The 17,159-nt window shown below is 38.3% G+C and overlaps 1 protein-coding gene across 1 annotated transcript; it reads left to right on the plus strand.

The window, feature by feature from the left end:
* Positions 1-230: 230 nt before the first annotated feature.
* On the plus strand, positions 231-7,896 carry ing3 (inhibitor of growth family, member 3). The gene is made up of 12 exons (XM_034163608.1): positions 231-370; positions 494-565; positions 1,933-2,033; positions 2,624-2,689; positions 5,149-5,245; positions 5,340-5,411; positions 5,895-6,011; positions 6,195-6,361; positions 6,693-6,886; positions 7,006-7,198; positions 7,319-7,357; positions 7,611-7,896. The coding sequence occupies exons 1-12, from the start codon at positions 343-345 to the stop codon at positions 7,725-7,727; spliced, it is 1,263 nt and encodes a 420-aa protein (XP_034019499.1). The 5' UTR covers positions 231-342; the 3' UTR covers positions 7,728-7,896.
* The last annotated feature ends 9,263 nt before the right edge of the window (positions 7,897-17,159 follow it).

Here is a 17,159-nt window from a genome sequence, read left to right on the forward strand (position 1 = left end):
ATATATATATATATATAGCTTTAATGCTTTATTGTGCATTGTCGTCGTCTAAGGGGACTTTAAATTACATCTGTCTGTCTGTCTTCGTTATGTTAAAAAACGTAATGAAAATCGCATTGAACTACATCTCCCATGGGGCATCTGTCCGAGCACACGATCAACACTTTGTCGTCACAGACTGCGGTTTGCTGGTATCCAATCAGTATGCAAAGCGCCATTTGCGTCACTGTCTCTGACCTCAGTTTACGGTGTATTTTTTGTGAAGCGCATAGCTGCTGACGGCGCCATATTGAAAGACGTAAATACTTTGATAAAACGGTTAAAAACTCGACTTTCCGCGCCATGCTGTACTTAGAGGATTATTTGGAGAGTGAGTACGAGTCTGTGGTGCCATGTAATTTAGTTTAATGTGTTTTTGTTCTGTAAAGGTGTGATTTTGGCGGCTGTTAGCCTCACCATGCTAAAAGCTAACTGTTCTTTCTTGTGCTGGCAGTGATCGAGCAGTTACCCATGGATCTCCGCGACAGGTTTACGGAAATGAGGGAGATGGACCTGCAGGTTCAAAGTCTGTACCGTAACACAGTGCTAACAGTTACCTCAGCTAGTTTAAACTGTGGCTCACTTTGAACTCATGATACTTGTGTGTATGTGTGTCATGTTTATGAAGCATTTTGAAAAGTGGAAGTCCATCATTTAACAGTGAGTTTAGTTTTTAATTTAGCACCCTAGCGAATGTCATCTGGTGTTGTGGTTCAGAATGTGTCCGTGTTATCTGGTGCCTCTGCCGTTACGCGCTTTTTAAATTTAGGATCATTTTTCTTTCGTATATTTATTATTATTTGAAAGTCAGTTTTAATTTTGGTTCAGAAAATTAAGAAATTACCTCACTACCATTCCATGAATTAAATTTAATTAATTGCCTTCTACAGAAGGCACAATTTCCCCCCCCCCAAAAAAAAGATCCCTCAATAGAAAAATCAGTTAATGTTTGAAAATAGTGGAAAAATGCTTAATGAAATTTCACTGAGCTGATGGTGAATTTTATACTGGAAAATTTTCTTCATGGCTTATAATTTTCTTCAGGACTATATTAGGTCTGACATTAAATATCCTAATCAGTAGAGTACGACCAAAACTGACTCCTAAATAGCTGGAAGTTTGATGGACACAGTCTGTCCAATAATAGCTTGATTAATCAGGTCCGTCATACAGTCATGTGGACACTGTCAATTATAGATTCTTGCTGATGGATACTGGTCCAGTCAGAAAATTACTTGACAACAAATCTGTCCATCCTAAAATGCCCCTACACATAACCTGTCTTTTTTTTTTTTAAGCCATGATGGCTATCAGCCCATCTGTCCTACAATGTCTCAACAGATGCTGCTATATATATATATATATATATATATATATATATATATATATATATATATATATATATATATATATATATATATATATATATATATATATTAATAAAATGTTTGTATACTGAAGTGTCCCACCAAACACCAGTCCATCTGATCTCAAATGTCCCAACAGATGCTGGTTTGTTTAAAAATGTTTTGGAACACATCCATCTAATCTAAAATGTCTGTTAGTATCAGCACATACTTTGTAAAAAAGAAAAAGAAAAATGAGTGTAGTAGATCTGACCTAATACCAGATGGACAGAAATGCACCTCTTAAGATACAGTCCTAAATGAAATTAAATTATGAATGAAGACAGCTTTAAAAATAAATTTTGATGAATGTTGACAGACGCGTCCCAAGTCCAACACAAAATCCAAAGAGAGACAAAGTTAGATGTTTGTGTTATTGGTTGTATCCTTTAAGTGGGTGGTTATGATATGAAGTGGTTTTCTCATGTGGTGGTCTTTGCCTTTTTGACATGGACTTTGTGACCATTGTTGTCTCATCTGGTTTCAGATGCCACAGACCAGCTGGAGCAAAAGGTAATTGAGTTTTTTGTCAATGCCAAGAAGAACAAACCAGAGTGGAGAGAAGAGCAGATGGAGGTTATCAAGAAGGTTAGAAAATCTTCCCCAGCAACAGATGATGCTCCTGGTCACAGCATTTCTAATGCTGTTTATTTGCGTAATTTCTGTGTAGGTCAGCGATTTGTCTGGATTTATGATCATTAATGTGACATCAGGTTGTGTCTGGATAAAATCCATTATGCGATTTGTTTATTTGCTCTGTGACATTCGTCTTTAAATGAGCTTATCTTAGACCAAATGTTACAAGTTTAAACATGTCAACATTCTTCATTTTCTTGATGCAGTAACTGCATATTAATTGATTATCAGAGCATTTGATTATACTACTTTTAAGGATTTACTGATTAATCCTTGTTTGATTTATTAATAAGCATCAATGCACCAGAAATCACTGTCCTGAAGTTTGATCAGATGTAGCAGGAACTTTGGGGAGTTTATTATTCATTTATTTTCTGTTAAATGAATCTGCAATTCATGTCAAACATGAGCAATATTTCAGAAGCGTTTCAGACTTTTATCTATTTTGAATGAGATATTCAGATTGAAGCATTGATATTATACAGATATTTAAATCATGCTTTATGTGTGATAGTAAATCCAGAGCTGTTCTTCTCTTTCAGGATTACTACAAAGCTTTGGAAGATGCAGATGAGAAAGTACAACTGGCCAATCAGATTTATGATCTGGTGAGTGTGAGATGATCTCTGATAGAAATTGCACATGAAACCTGCCACAGAAAGTCTTCAGAGCTGAACTTCAGTGAAACATTTCCAAGCTTAAGCATGCCATGGCCCATTTTGAAAATCGTCCGAGGCCTACAAAAATTTTGAATCACAATTTTCATTGACAAATGAGACTAAAATTAAGTACTTCCATGTATGTATATGATATTAAACTAGGTCAGATAAATGAAGAATAACATCACATGACTTTGTTTTCTTTCTTCTGGTTGTATTTTAAAATTCTGAATATTTTTGTGTAATTTTAAATGTTACTTAAAAATTGAAAAACAGACATCTCATGCTCTCAGCTGTCTAGACAGTTTGTACATGGCCCACTGGGGGCCACAGCCCACACTTTTGGCGCTTTTCTACTTCACAAAAGTAGCACTACTCAGCTCGACTCCACTCTTTTTTCTTTTTTTTTTTCTTTTTTTTTTCTTTTCTACTAGGGTTAGTACCTGGTACCGGGTGCTTTGTTAATCACAGAGCTAATTGTTGCACTGTTTTATTACTCTGACAGGAAGTTATCATTCACATTCCACAGTGAGGGGGAAAAAGTGTGATGCACCAACAGGCCTTCACTTTTTACATGGATTTTATCTGTTAGCTTTGAACATAACATGGGGCAGGGCTGCCACCAGGGGGAGGGAAAAAAATCTTTAATTTAGTGCAGTGCATGGGTGTGGAAAATTTTTTAGAATTTCTGACTTCAAAACGGCCATTCCGAGCAGGTATAGGTGATAATTTGAAGTGTTTTTTGTAAATTGCTGATCCATCATAATTTCTTCAATGAGCCTGGTAATGGAGACATTATTGCACTGTTGATAAAGGAGAATTCTAATCCTAATTGCAACGTTGGCTTTATTTTTAGATGTATTAAGGGTCATCTTCGTACTTTTTAATTATTTATTCATAATGCAAACACTGACCATTCTCTGTGTAATGTGGAGTTGCATTAAGAAGGGAATCTGGTGTACAACCTGTGCCAAATCAACATGCTGATGCACCTCTGATCTGCTGGTGACTGAGTAAAAAAAGCAAGAAGCCAAGGGAGTTATTTACTAATACAGACAACACATTTGCAAGCAGGAGCTAATGAGCTAATTAATGTTACTGTATGATGTAAACAGAATCTGTAAACTGCTTCTTGTTGCATTTGAACAGACAAAAAAGTTGTTAGAAATGACCAGATGTACACACTACTTCAACGCGGAACTAAACATATATGCATTTACATCACTAAATGTAAATAAACTATTTTTAAGTAACTGAATATATAGTTAGCCTTCCCTTAGCCTAGCCATCCTCTTGTTGCAGCTGCAAACAAGTCGTGTGCAAAGTAAGAGCTCGTTGTCTATGATCTAGCCCTTCCTCCTCGTTCAGATCGGTGTATAGGAGCAGCGTTTAGTTGTCACGTGTAGTCTGTGGCCATGCATGATAATGCACTATACTTGAGACATATGTGTTGCTGATTACACAACTGAGTGTGTGTGAATGGGGCGGGGGGGTTCAAGTTCAGGTTACTTTATTAATACCCGTAAGTAGATTTGCTTTGCAATCACAGAAAGCGTCCAACTTAAAGACCTGACACCTTCAAAAAAGTGCTCAAAGCCACATCAAAGCACAGCTTAGAAACTACCTAAATTGGTGCTAATTTTCCTACTATAACTTATTTATCGGAATTATAGCAGCTGGAATAAAGCTGTTCCTGTAGCGCTTTGTTCTGCACTTTGGGACTGCAAACCTCCGACCAGAGGGGAGAAGCTGAAATTCCCCATATAGAGGGTGTGAATAGTCATGTAGAATTGATTTTGTGATCCTATTTAGCTGCCTAATATACAAGGGTAGGCTGAAAAGTTCTAAGGCTTACTATAATGCAGTTAATGCATTACTCCTTCATGGGGATGTACAACGACTCAGGGCTAAATTGTAGCTCTCCAATCAGTTTCCCTGACTACTTCACAATCTGCATTAGTTTGTTCCTTTCCTTCACTGACAAAGGGGGAATATGTTAACCTGAGTTTGGGGATTCTTTAGGGGCACTGTGCTCTGCTGATGTTTTTGTTCTGAGTTTGTTTTTAATAAGTACATCATGTTTGAGTGTTGTTTGTGGTTTCATATTGCGGGGACATGATTAACTGATTGTGCTAACAAAAATAGGACATTCTTCTTCAGGAACTGTAGCTTTTTATTTAGTGACCAATTCAACCTTGTATTAAATAACTGTCTCACTTGACCGAGTTTGGCCTTGTTTCATTCTGTAATGGGTATAGTTACCAAGGCTGTACATGACTCATTCTGCATCTTGTTGCACAGTTATAAGGTTTTTCAGGGTTGATAGTTTGCATGATTGATACATAGATGGATAGCTTGCTTTTTTTTTTTTTTAATGAATCAGGTATCATTTGTCAATTCCCCTGCAGGTGGACCGTCACCTGCGTAAACTGGACCAGGAACTAACCAAGTTTAAGATGGAACTGGAGGCTGACAATGCCGGTATCACAGAGATTCTGGAAAGACGTAAGTGAATGAGTATGGCAGCTGTCAATCACCGATCAGGATGACGGCCATATTGGTTTGATGGTGTGATGCTGTTTGCTTGTTGACTTCTCAGGGTCTTTAGAGATGGACAGTCCGTCTCAGCCGGTCAATAACCACCATGTCCACTCTCACACCACAGCCGAGAGTAAGTAGGGATCAACTCATCCATGCAAACGTGTGTGTGTGTGTGTGTGTGTGTGTGTGTGTGTGTGTGTGTGTGTGTGTGTGTGTGTGTGTGTGTGTGTGTGTGTGTGTGTGTGTGTGTGTGTGTGTGTGTGTGTGTGTGTGTGTGTGTGTGTGTGTGTGTGTGTGTGTGTACACCTGTCTTCAAATTCTGATGTGCTGTTACTAAGGATTTCATGAACTTAAAAAAAAAAAAGTGAAACAATATATGTCCTTTAACTGTGGCATTGGTGCGCTTAGACAGGCATGAAAACAGCAGATGTCCAAATGTCTGCACAAAATAGTATGAATATTTCAAACAACATAAGCACTGACATCTTCTTTCACTCTTAAAACTTGAATAACATTTTAGTTTGTATTCATATTTTTTCCCCAGAGGGAGGAGCCCTGAAGTTGACCCCTAAAACATAAATAAATGCGTATATATGATGTTTTTATTCATCAGAGAGAAAGTACAACACGCCATCTCATCACACAACTGAACACATTCCAGAGAAGAAGTTCAAGTCTGAAGCTTTGCTGTCCACACTCACATCTGATGCTGCAAAGGAGAATGTTCCAGGTACAGCCGTGTGTGCACCAGCTAATCCTGGCCTTTTGGTGTAAATATTGCTGCTCTGGTGGTTCAGAGTTTAGAGCACTGACCTCCTGTGCAGATGTTCGCTGGTGTCTCAAAAGATAACGAGTACAAATCAGAGTACTCACAAGCCTGCTCATCCCTCTCTTTGATCTCTGACCTCCTCAGGTTGCCGAACCAACAGCACATCTGCATCCTCCACCAACAACGTGTACAGCGTGAACTCCTCCCAGCCGCTGGCCTCCTATAACCTGAGCTCTCTGCCGGCGGGGCCTGGGGCCGGTGCTGGGGCCATCACCATGGCGGCTGCTCAGGCTGTCCAGGCCACTGCACAGGTGAGACACAGCCAGAGCCGTTTGTCCCCACAGACACGTTTGCACCTGTCAAACATGTTGTGGTTAGCATGCTAACATTGTGTAAGTATTGTTTCTTCAGGTGTGTGAGCTGTGAGCACTGATGAAAGCTTGAGCGCTCAAACATCTGCTCTTTGTTTCTTGCTTTTATTTTCATTTGGCAGATTACAAATGAAATAAATGTATATTTTTTGTTAGACCCCTGAGGATGACCTACTTTGTCATTGTGCAGTTTTCCTGCTCCCCAACATTAAAAAAATCTATATAAAAATCAGCATATCATATGTGCTTCTTTTTTTATTTGTTTGTGTAGATGAAAGAAGGCAGGAGAACGTCCAGTCTGAAGGCGAGCTATGAGGCCATCAAAAACAACGACTTCCAGCTGGGCAGAGAGTTTTCTCTATCCCGGGACACAACAGGCTACACCTCCTCCTCTGCTCTGGCCTCCACCCTCACGCAGACCCTCACCCCGTCCGCCTCCTCTGACTCCCGGGGCCGCAAGTCCAAGTAAGTCCGTGGGCTACTGAGCACCTGAAAACATCCGTGTAGACATTGACAACTGGCCACCTCGATGTCAGACGTCTCTTATCTGTCTGTGAGCTCATAAATGTTTTTGTGATCTACAGAAGCAGCATTAAGGCTTCCAGTCATCAGTCCTCTTCATCCTCCTCCTCATCCTCACTGTCATCCTGCTCATCATCATCAGCACTGGCTCAGGAGCTTTCCCAGCAGGCCTCAGCATTACCTGAGGCTGAGGCCAACAGCCAGGTAGACTGGACCTATGACCCCAATGAGCCCCGATACTGTATCTGTAACCAGGTATGTGGACGTTAGTGTGCTCGTGCTTAGTTCAGGGACAAATGGAAAAAGTGCAGTACTTTTATGTAAAATGTATTTTAAAAACTAATAATCTAAATCTAACTTTTTTTCCCCTCCCAGGTGTCTTATGGAGAAATGGTCGGCTGTGATAACACAGACGTAAGTATCGGTTTTGCCTTGGGGAGGGTGTGTTATTATACTCCTGATATTTACATAGTGTGCTGGACAGTATATCGTCTGTGTGTGCATTTGGATGCAATATGTGGTAAATACTTGATACACCATAGGTACACCTGTGTACTAAATGAACTATTTTCTGGTTGTTTGATCATATGAAGTGTTTTATTAGTATTAAAGTTGTCCAGTGTATTAATGTTCTCTGTCACTGACGTCATGTCTCCCTCCCCTCCAGTGTCCAATCGAGTGGTTCCATTACGGCTGTGTTGGCCTGACGGAGGCGCCAAAGGGCAAGTGGTACTGCCCCCAGTGTACAGCCGCCATGAAGAGGAGGGGCAGCCGCCACAAATAGACTGAACAGTGTGTTTGTTTTTTAAACTCTCAGCCTGTCTACAAATGTGGTACAGCACAGAGTAGAGGTCAAAGGTCAAAGCAGGATGTTGCATTTGTTGGCAGGAGATTTTTAAATGTGATCTGTGATACAAGAAGTGGGTGGAGTTAAAAGTAAAAAGTCAAACTTCTTTGGTTGTTGTGATAGTTTATTTGTTATGTGATGCTTTTCACATAATGTCACTGTTAGCTTAAAAAAAGACTAATTTTTTACAAAACGGTGTTTAGCCTTGATGGTTGGGTGAGGAAGCATGCGGTGTGTCGCCACAACTGCTGCAGAATGGAACCGGCTTGGGTCCTGGATGGTAACCAGCTGAAGTGTTGGGTTGGTACGTGAGGAAGTCGTCTGTACTAGTCCTCGTGTGGTCACAGTTGGGAAGTTGCAGGCTGGCGATTGGTTTGGGGGCGGAGCTGTGCCAATAACAACAATCCATGACATTCAGTGATTAATAGAGCTGTTCCTGGAGCTTACCTCACTCAGACGTAAGGTCGGTAAAGAGTGCACAGATAGCACAAGGTTTATCAGGTATGGGTGGAACTTGGACAGATATGGGAGGGGTCAGGTGGTCTCCAGAGCAGAATTTTCACACAAAGTTCTGACTCCCAGTTCTGTTAGCTTTTGTCTTGTCCTGCCTGAACCATAAAACCAGAACGACAGCTTTAGCATTAAAATGAACAAGAAACATTATGACTTTTCAAATCTTTGTGGAGAACCATCTTACTTTGTGGTTCTGCTTGTGGACTTCAAAGCTGGAATCAGAACCACTTTTGGACCTACACAGCCTGGACTTTTTGTCTCATGAGATGATTTTGACCTTTGAGCACTGAAGATAAACCTGCTGAGCTGCTACGACATGTAAACATTTCCTACGTTCATTTAAACAAAAACCTGCAGTTTGTCTTTCTGCACAAAACAAAAAAGTCCAATAAAGAAATGAACTCTAATAGATAACATCTTCACAAACAATATAGAAACTAAAAATAAGTGGTTTATTGATATGTGACATAACTGACCATCTTCCTGTGTTCACTGTGTATGACTCCAATTGTAATTTTCAAGTAAAACCCCCAATACTCTGCATTTAAATGAGTAAGAACCCAAAAAGCAATAGATCAACTCAATAATGACTTAACAAAACAGGATTGGCATACTGTGTACAGGGAGAATGATGTGGATTGTGCCTTCAATAAATTTCTAGACATTTTCAGTTCATTATATGAGATAAACTGTCCAATAGGCCAAGTCAACGAAAACAGTACTGCCGCCAAAAGTCCATGGTTAAAAGGTATACAAAATGCTTGCAAAAAGAATACATTGTACAGACAATTTGTTAGACTAAGGACAGAAGAATCTGAACTTAGATATAAATTATATAAAAACAAACTAATATAATTAGAGCCAGCAAGAAATTATACCAATCTATTAAATAATAATAAAAATGACACCAAGAGAATCTGGGAAATTCTTAACACTATAATCAAAAATAAGGTAAGAGGTAATTCTTATCCCAATTATTTTATTGATAAGAACAGTGACATCTATAATATAACATAGTTAATGGTTTTAATAACTTCTTTGTTAATATTGGACCCGACTTGGCAGCAAAAATTCCCAAAGGTTGTAACGAGCAGGAATCACTCATAAAAATCAATCCAAACACAATGTTTCTCTCCAGTGTTAATGAAGCCGAAATAATAGATATTGTTAATAAATGTAGAAATAAAAAATCAACTGCCTGTTATGACAGATATGAAGCTAGTAAAAACAATAATTAAAAGCATATCAAAACCCCTGACTCAGATATGTAACTTGTCATTTCAAACTGGGACATTCTTGAACAAAATGACAAAAGTTATTCCACTATACAAAAATGGAAATAAACACATCTTCACAAACTACAGACTGGTCTCTCTACTTCCACAATTTTCCAAAATTTTAGAAAAGCTTTTTAACAACAGGTTAGAATCCTTTATAGAAAAATATAACAATTAACGAAAGTCAATATGGGTTTAGGTCTGGAAGATCAACATCACTTGCAATAATTGAAGCAATAGAAGAGATCACAAACACCTTAGATAGTAAAAACTATATAGTTGGAATATTCATTGATTTAAAGAAAGCGTTTGACACAATCACTCAATTCTACTCAATAAACTGGAAAGATATGGTAGGGGAGTGGCTTGGAACTGGATTCAAAGCTATTTAACGGAGGGACATCAGTTTGTGCAGATGGGTGCATTTAAATCTGGATGTTTGGGCATCACTTGTGGGGTCCCACAGGGATCCATACGGGGTCCACATTTTTTTAATCTTTATATAAATTACATTTTTAATGTCACAATTATTAAAGTTATTATTTGCAGATGACAGCAATATATTCTATTTCTGTGATAATTATAGCAAACTTATTGTGGTAAGTAGTGAATTAAGCTGAAAACCTGGTTGAATATTAATAAATTATCCCTAAATATAAATAAGACTAAAGTCATGTTTTTCAGAAATAATGACAATTTGAATTTACCAATAAATATAGACGGTGTTGAAATAGTGTCAGAAATCAAATTTTTAGGGATGTCTCTATTATGTACAAAGCAAAATATTTTCTGGATCATAATGCATTATATTTATTGTATTGTTCTTTAATCTCTCCTTATTTAACATACTGTATAGAAATCTGGGGCAACAATTACAAAAGTTTGCTACATCCTTTCTGTATACTCCAAAAGCGTGCAATAACAATCATCTATAAGGTAGGATATCTTGATCACACAAATAGTCTCTTTTTGCAATCCAAATAGTTCAAAATGCCAGATTTGGTTCATTTCTACACTGCACAATTATATAAAGCCAGTAAAAACTCATTACCTACAACCCCTGGCAAAAATTATGGAATCACCGACCTCGGAGGATGTTCATTCAGTTTAATTTTGTAGAAAAAAAGCAGATCACAGACATGACACAAAACTAAAGTCATTTCAAATGGCAACTTTCTGGCTTTAAGAAACACTATAAGAAATCAGGAAAAAAAAAAAAATTATGGCAGTAACGGTTACTTTTTTAGACCAAGCAGAGGAAAAAAAATATGGAATCACTCAATTCTGAGGAAAAAATTATGGAATCACCCTGTAAATTTTCATCCCCAAAACTAACACCTGCATCAAATCAGATCTGCTTGTTAGTCTGCATCTAAAGAGTGATCACACCTTGGAGAGCTGTTGCACCAAGTGGACTGACATGAATCATGGCTCCAACACGAGAGATGTCAATTGAAACAAAGGAGAGGATTATCAAACTCTTAAAAGAGGGTAAATCATCACACAATGTTGCAAAAGATGTTGGTTGTTCACAGTCAGCTGTGTCTAAACTCTGGACCAAATACAAACAACATGGAAAGGTTGTTAAAGGCAAACATACTGGTAGACCAAGGAAGATATCAAAGCGTCAAGAAGAAAACTTAAAGCAGTATGTCTCAAAAATCGAAAATGCACAACAAAACGAATGAATGGGAGGAAACTGGAGTCAACGTCTGTGACTGAACTGTAAGAAACCGCCTAAAGGAAGTGGGATTTACATACAGAAAAGCTAAATGAAAGCCATCATTAACACCTAAACAGAAAAAAACAAGGTTACAATGGGCTAAGGAAAAGCAATCGTGGACTGTGGATGACTGGATGAAAGTCATATTCAGTGATGAATCCCGAATCTGCATTGGGCAAGGTGATGATGCTGGAACTTTTGTTTGGTGCCGTTCCAGTGAGATTTCTAAATATGACTGCCTGAAGAGCACATGTAAATTTCCACAGTCATTGATGATATGGGGCTGCATGTCAGGTAAAGGCACTGGGGAGATGGCTGTCATTACATCATCAATAAATGCACAAGTTTACATTGATATTTTGGACACTTTTCTTATCCCATCAACTGAAAGGATGTTTGGGGATGATGAAATCATTTTTCAAGATGATAATGCATCTTGCCATAGAGCAAAAACTGTAAAAACATTCCTTGCAAAAAGACACATAGGGTCAAAAAATAGTCCGGATCTTAATCCAATTGAAAATCTTTGGTGGAAGTTGAAGAAAATGGTCCATGACAAGGCTCCAACCTGCAAAGCTGATCTGGCAACAGCAATCAGAGAAAGTTGGAGCCAGATTGATGAAGAGTACTGTTTGTCACTCATTAAGTCCATGCCTCAGAAACTGCAAGCTGTTATAAAAGCCAGAGGTGGTGCAACAAATTACTAGTGATGTGTTGGAGCGTTTTTGTTTTTCATGATTCCATAATTTTTTCCTCAGAATTGAGTGATTCCATATTTTTTTCCCTCTGCTTGATCTAAAAAAGTAACCGTTGCTGACTGCCACAATTATTTTTCCTGATTTCTTATAGTTTTTCTTAAAGCCAGAAAGTTGCCATTTGAAATGACTTTAGTTTTGTGTCATGTCTGTGCTATGCTTTTTTTTTCTACAAAATTAAGAATGAACATCCTCCGAGGCCGGTGATTCCATAATTTTTGCCAGGGGTTGTAGTAATATTCTGTCTCTTCACTCAGAGAGAAGGGAGCTATAATTTTAGGGGATGTGGTAACTTTAAAGTCAAGGCAGTGAGAACTACCAGGAAAAGTTTCTGTGTGTCCGTGTGTGGCATTAAGCTGTAGAATAGTTTGGTACCTCAGCTCAAGCAATGTGTTGGGAAGGTGTCGTAGCACGGACCCACAACAGGGGGCGCAAATGAACGGACAATGAGTAAACCAAAATGCAACAATTTACTGTTGTGACAATACACAACTAAATGCACAGAAATTGCAAAGTCAATTAACACCAGGTGACGTGTGGGCAGGCTCGAAGATAGAAGACCCCGACGAGAGAGAGACCGCGCTCCACACGGCCTCCACCACCAACGGTCTGAAGAACACCGGAGCCGCCAAGTCCCGAATCCCCAGGTGACCTCTGTCTTCGGCTGTCGACCCTGGTACTGCTGGCAGAAAGCAGAGAAAAGATGAATGAGTGTAACTCCTTACACTCAGTGGTCTATAGTCTGTACACAGTTAGGAGGAGAACCTCCACCTCCGAATCACACACTCGTGCAGCTCCTGGTGTGACCACTTATCTGTAGCGCGGTTGTCGTCGTCACGCTCCACGCCACTTCCCAGATAAGGGCGAACACCACAGGATACCGGCTGCAACAAAAGTTCAGGTTATTACTCAACGTATGAGACAGCAGAGAAATTACCTTACGGTAGTCGATTTCTCGGCGAGGAGGTGGAGTCACGATCCGGCTTTTAAGTTGGTGATGATGATGATGAACGAGTGACAGCTGGTGCAGGGGAAGAATGACAGCTGTCACTTCTTCAGGGTCCGGCGCCCTCTCGTGCTTGGAGCCCGCACTCCAAGCAGGGCGCCCTCTGGTGGTGGTGGGCCAGCAGTACCTCCTCTTCAGCGGCCCACATAACACAATGTCCAAATATCCACCAATTCAAACAAAGATACAAAGAAATGGTTCTGTTGAAATACATGAATGAGGAGAGAGGTGCGTGATCATTACGTTTTTTTAATTTATTTCTACTTAATTTACCTTTGCTTTTTTGCCTTGTCAGCAATAGAAGGGGTCCCGCTAGGACACACAAACTTTCATAAAATACCTGGAATTATACTGTACATCAATTTAATTATATCATAGCCATAATTATAAATTATATTATTAAAAAAAGAAAATAATAATAATAAAATCTTACTATATGTTTGTTAATATATGTTAACATATTTGCATAATACCTGTTATTGCTGGTGTCATAACCATGGTCAAAATTATTATGAAGTATGGTGCCGATGGTAATAACTTAGAGAGAGGGGGAACATATATATATATATATATATATATATATATATACACCTCGTATATGTGTGTGTGTATATATATATATATGTGTGTGTATATGTATATAATCGTATGTGTATGTGTATACATGTGTGTATATGTTTATGTGTATATATATATATATTTATATTTACATTTATATAAATATGTACATATATAAATTTATTAATACATAAAAATACTTTTATTTTTCTTTCCTCCTTGTTTCCCCCACTTGCATCACTTACATCACTGTCACCAGATCAGGGCCGGCAAGTGGAGGTCTGTTGCTCGAAGGTCTCCCCCTTCTGCCAGCAGACTCCAGAACCTTGTCTTTTAATGCAGAGCCTAGGACATTCAGCAAATGGTGGACCTGTGTCAGGGGGCAACCCCTCTCTGGCAGCAGGTTTACAAAATACTTTGCATCGTTTAATGCACCACACACAAGACGAATGGGGAAGGAGGGGAAGGGGAAAAAAAAAGACAAGGTAATAAAATAAATGAAACATATTTGTATATATATGTATGTATGTGTATACATGTGTGTATAGGTGATGTATGTGTGTATTTTGTGTATGTATATCTACATATATAATATATATATATATATATATATTGAGACAGAACTACCATTGACGCATACAATAATTCTTCTAAATAGTCATTCTCTGAATAAATGTGGGAAACTTATTGACATATGAAAATGACTCAAGGAATGACACCAGCAATATCACCTAAAAAAAAAATTGACAATAATAATATTGTTGTTATTATTACTAACTATTATGGTGGGAATTTCTTTTATTATTATTATTATTATTATTATTATTATTATAGATATTCATCACTAATATATGACATCAATTACATAATAATAAAAAAGGAATATTGGTCACACTCGGTAGTGGTAATAACGTATGGGTGTTTGGGGGTGGGATTAAATAAGATCGTCTTCTTCCCACCCCTTTTCGGGCTAAATGCGCGTGTATGTATGTATGTACGTATTTCCTGTTCTTTTCAACCCAATGTAGGTAAATGTAAATGTGAAAGAAATGCTTATTTTGTAAAGCTCGAAATAATCAATCAATCAATCAAAAAACTGTTTTCTGTTTGTTTTTACATCCAAAAAAGAGAGAGGTTTAATGTCTGAACATGAAACTGAGCTGATGAGTAGAAACATGGATTTCAGTTTTATTATTGGGTGGATCTCACCTGTCAGGTGAACACTGACCGGCGGCTAAATGTCATGTCTGATGGCTTCTGATTGGCTGAGTTCATTATCACACTAAACGCTGCAGATGGAGTCAAAAGGGGCAAAAAGAAATAGAGAAATTATGTAGCAAAGAAGGAAAAAAAAAAAAGATGGGCAGCCAATGATCAAAACCTGTCACTGCCTCCAGGTGGCACCAAAGACATATTACCCTCAGTAAATATTTAACATTTATCAGACAAAAACATTTTCCAGCTTCATTCTGAAATAGATTCAAAATTACAATGAAAAAATAAAATTAACCAAATTGCAAAAGCAATAAGGAATATAAGAAATGAGCTTAAAAGATCCACCCTTTACCTTTAAATTGTCAGTTTTATGAGGACATACTGTTTCCTCCTGTCTGTCTTCAGTAAACGTCCACAGTAAATCAGGCTCTTGTTTGTTTCTTTAATGTGCCAATTGACGATATTTAATATCTTTACATCATGTGTCAACTGTTATCTTACAAGCGTTCAGCCTTTTAGCCAGAATTTGAATTGAAACGCCCTTTAAAGGAGAGAAAAGTCAGATGTCTGAGAACTATGCTTTTATGTATCTGTTGCTTTAAATGCAAAGGAGATGCTATTGGCCACGCCCACTTCACTGACATTCTGTCTCCTTTTCTCTGAATGGACAGATTGGCCCAGTGGGTGTGTCACTCATTTAAATTTTAATTTAACCAGTTTTTTGACTAAAATATGTTCAAAGGCCACATTTCCTCAAAACCATCAGGTTTTTTTCTCGTTGGTGCACCAGCAGCTGCACAAATACAAACATCTGTTAATACTGACTTCCATGGGTGCAATTTGGTGGGGGATAGAGGGGACATGTCCCCCCCACCTTTTCAACCAGGGGGGACAGAATATGGTATGTTCCCCCCACCTTCTGACATATATGTGTGTACTTGAAACATGCTATGTCAGTCTTATGTGCAAACCATCTCAGAATAGTATCTTTGTTTCTGCGAGTTTGTATTTTTAGCAGCATTGACTTGTTTACAACACCTGTTTCTTGTTTGACACATTCTGAATTTTCTGGGACTGCATTTGCCCAGATTTGAAACCAAAAATAGTTGCCTCTAGGGACTAGTATCTACACATAAGTATCAATGGACCATATGCTAATTTAGTAAATTCTGAAAGTTAGAAAAGGTAATCAGAAAAGCTATCTGGGACCTCAGAAAGCCCATCTGCAATTATTGCTTGATCTCCAAAATCAGTCTATGCAAGCGAAATAATGTTCAGTATGAGTGTTGTCATTAGTGCCACTTCGAAAATTAAATTCATGATAAGTAATTTATCCTAAACTTATGAGCTGTTGTTTTTTTTTTCAAACTTATGCAAAAACAAATCTTGAGGAAAAAAAATATACAGTATGCGATAGTTAATAATTATTAAAAGCCTGTTCTTTCATATTTATGAATACATTTTACCACATTGCAGTTTTTTTTTTTTATGAGAACTCAACCTATCATTCTTTTTGAGTTCTACACATGTGGTGATACCTTATTTACACCAGGATGTTAATAAAATCAACGCTGGCTATTCTCAGAATAAAGTACTTATATCCACAGTTTCAAATTGCATAAGTTAAATGGTGTCCACTTTATGGTCTACAAGATACCATACAACAGACTCACTAAACGCTGGGAGCAACTAGGGGATGAAGGAACTTGCCAAGGGTCAGGCTGGGATTTGAACTGAGGATCCTCTGGTCTCAAGCCCAACGCTTTAACCACTAGACCATCACCTCCCCCAATCTGGGTTTACACTGTGGGACAAGGTGAGAAGGTTGACTAAAGGAGCAAGCTGAGGTGGCACCTGGTGAGGATGCCCCCCGGTCTTCTCTCTATTGAGGTCTTCCAGTCACGTCCAACTGGAAGGAGGCCACGGGAAAGACTTAGGACACACTGGAGGGATTATATTTACCAGCCCCGCTTAGCAGCAGAAAATGAAAGAATGACCATTCAGTGTTCAGTATTTCTTAATATGCTTTTTTTTTTTTTTACTGCAGTATTTTTACAGGGTTTTTGTTTTGTTTTTTACTCTTATTTTTTGCTGTATAGTATTTAAATTTTTTTAACTGCAGTATATTTTTATTGTTTTACCGTGCTGCTTTCATAGATGCTTTTGTTTCTGTGTATTTTGTTCTACTTTGACACTAAAAACCACATGTGCGTGTGTGATGCACGCGCACAAATTTTGTGTGTGTGTGAGAGACAGATTGTGAAAAGTTTTGCACTGCTGGACCACTATATCACACGTGCACGCACGCACACAGTGATGTGA

This window comes from Thalassophryne amazonica, chromosome 22 (assembly GCF_902500255.1).
Source record: "Thalassophryne amazonica chromosome 22, fThaAma1.1, whole genome shotgun sequence".
Classification (NCBI taxonomy): domain Eukaryota; kingdom Metazoa; phylum Chordata; class Actinopteri; order Batrachoidiformes; family Batrachoididae; genus Thalassophryne; species Thalassophryne amazonica.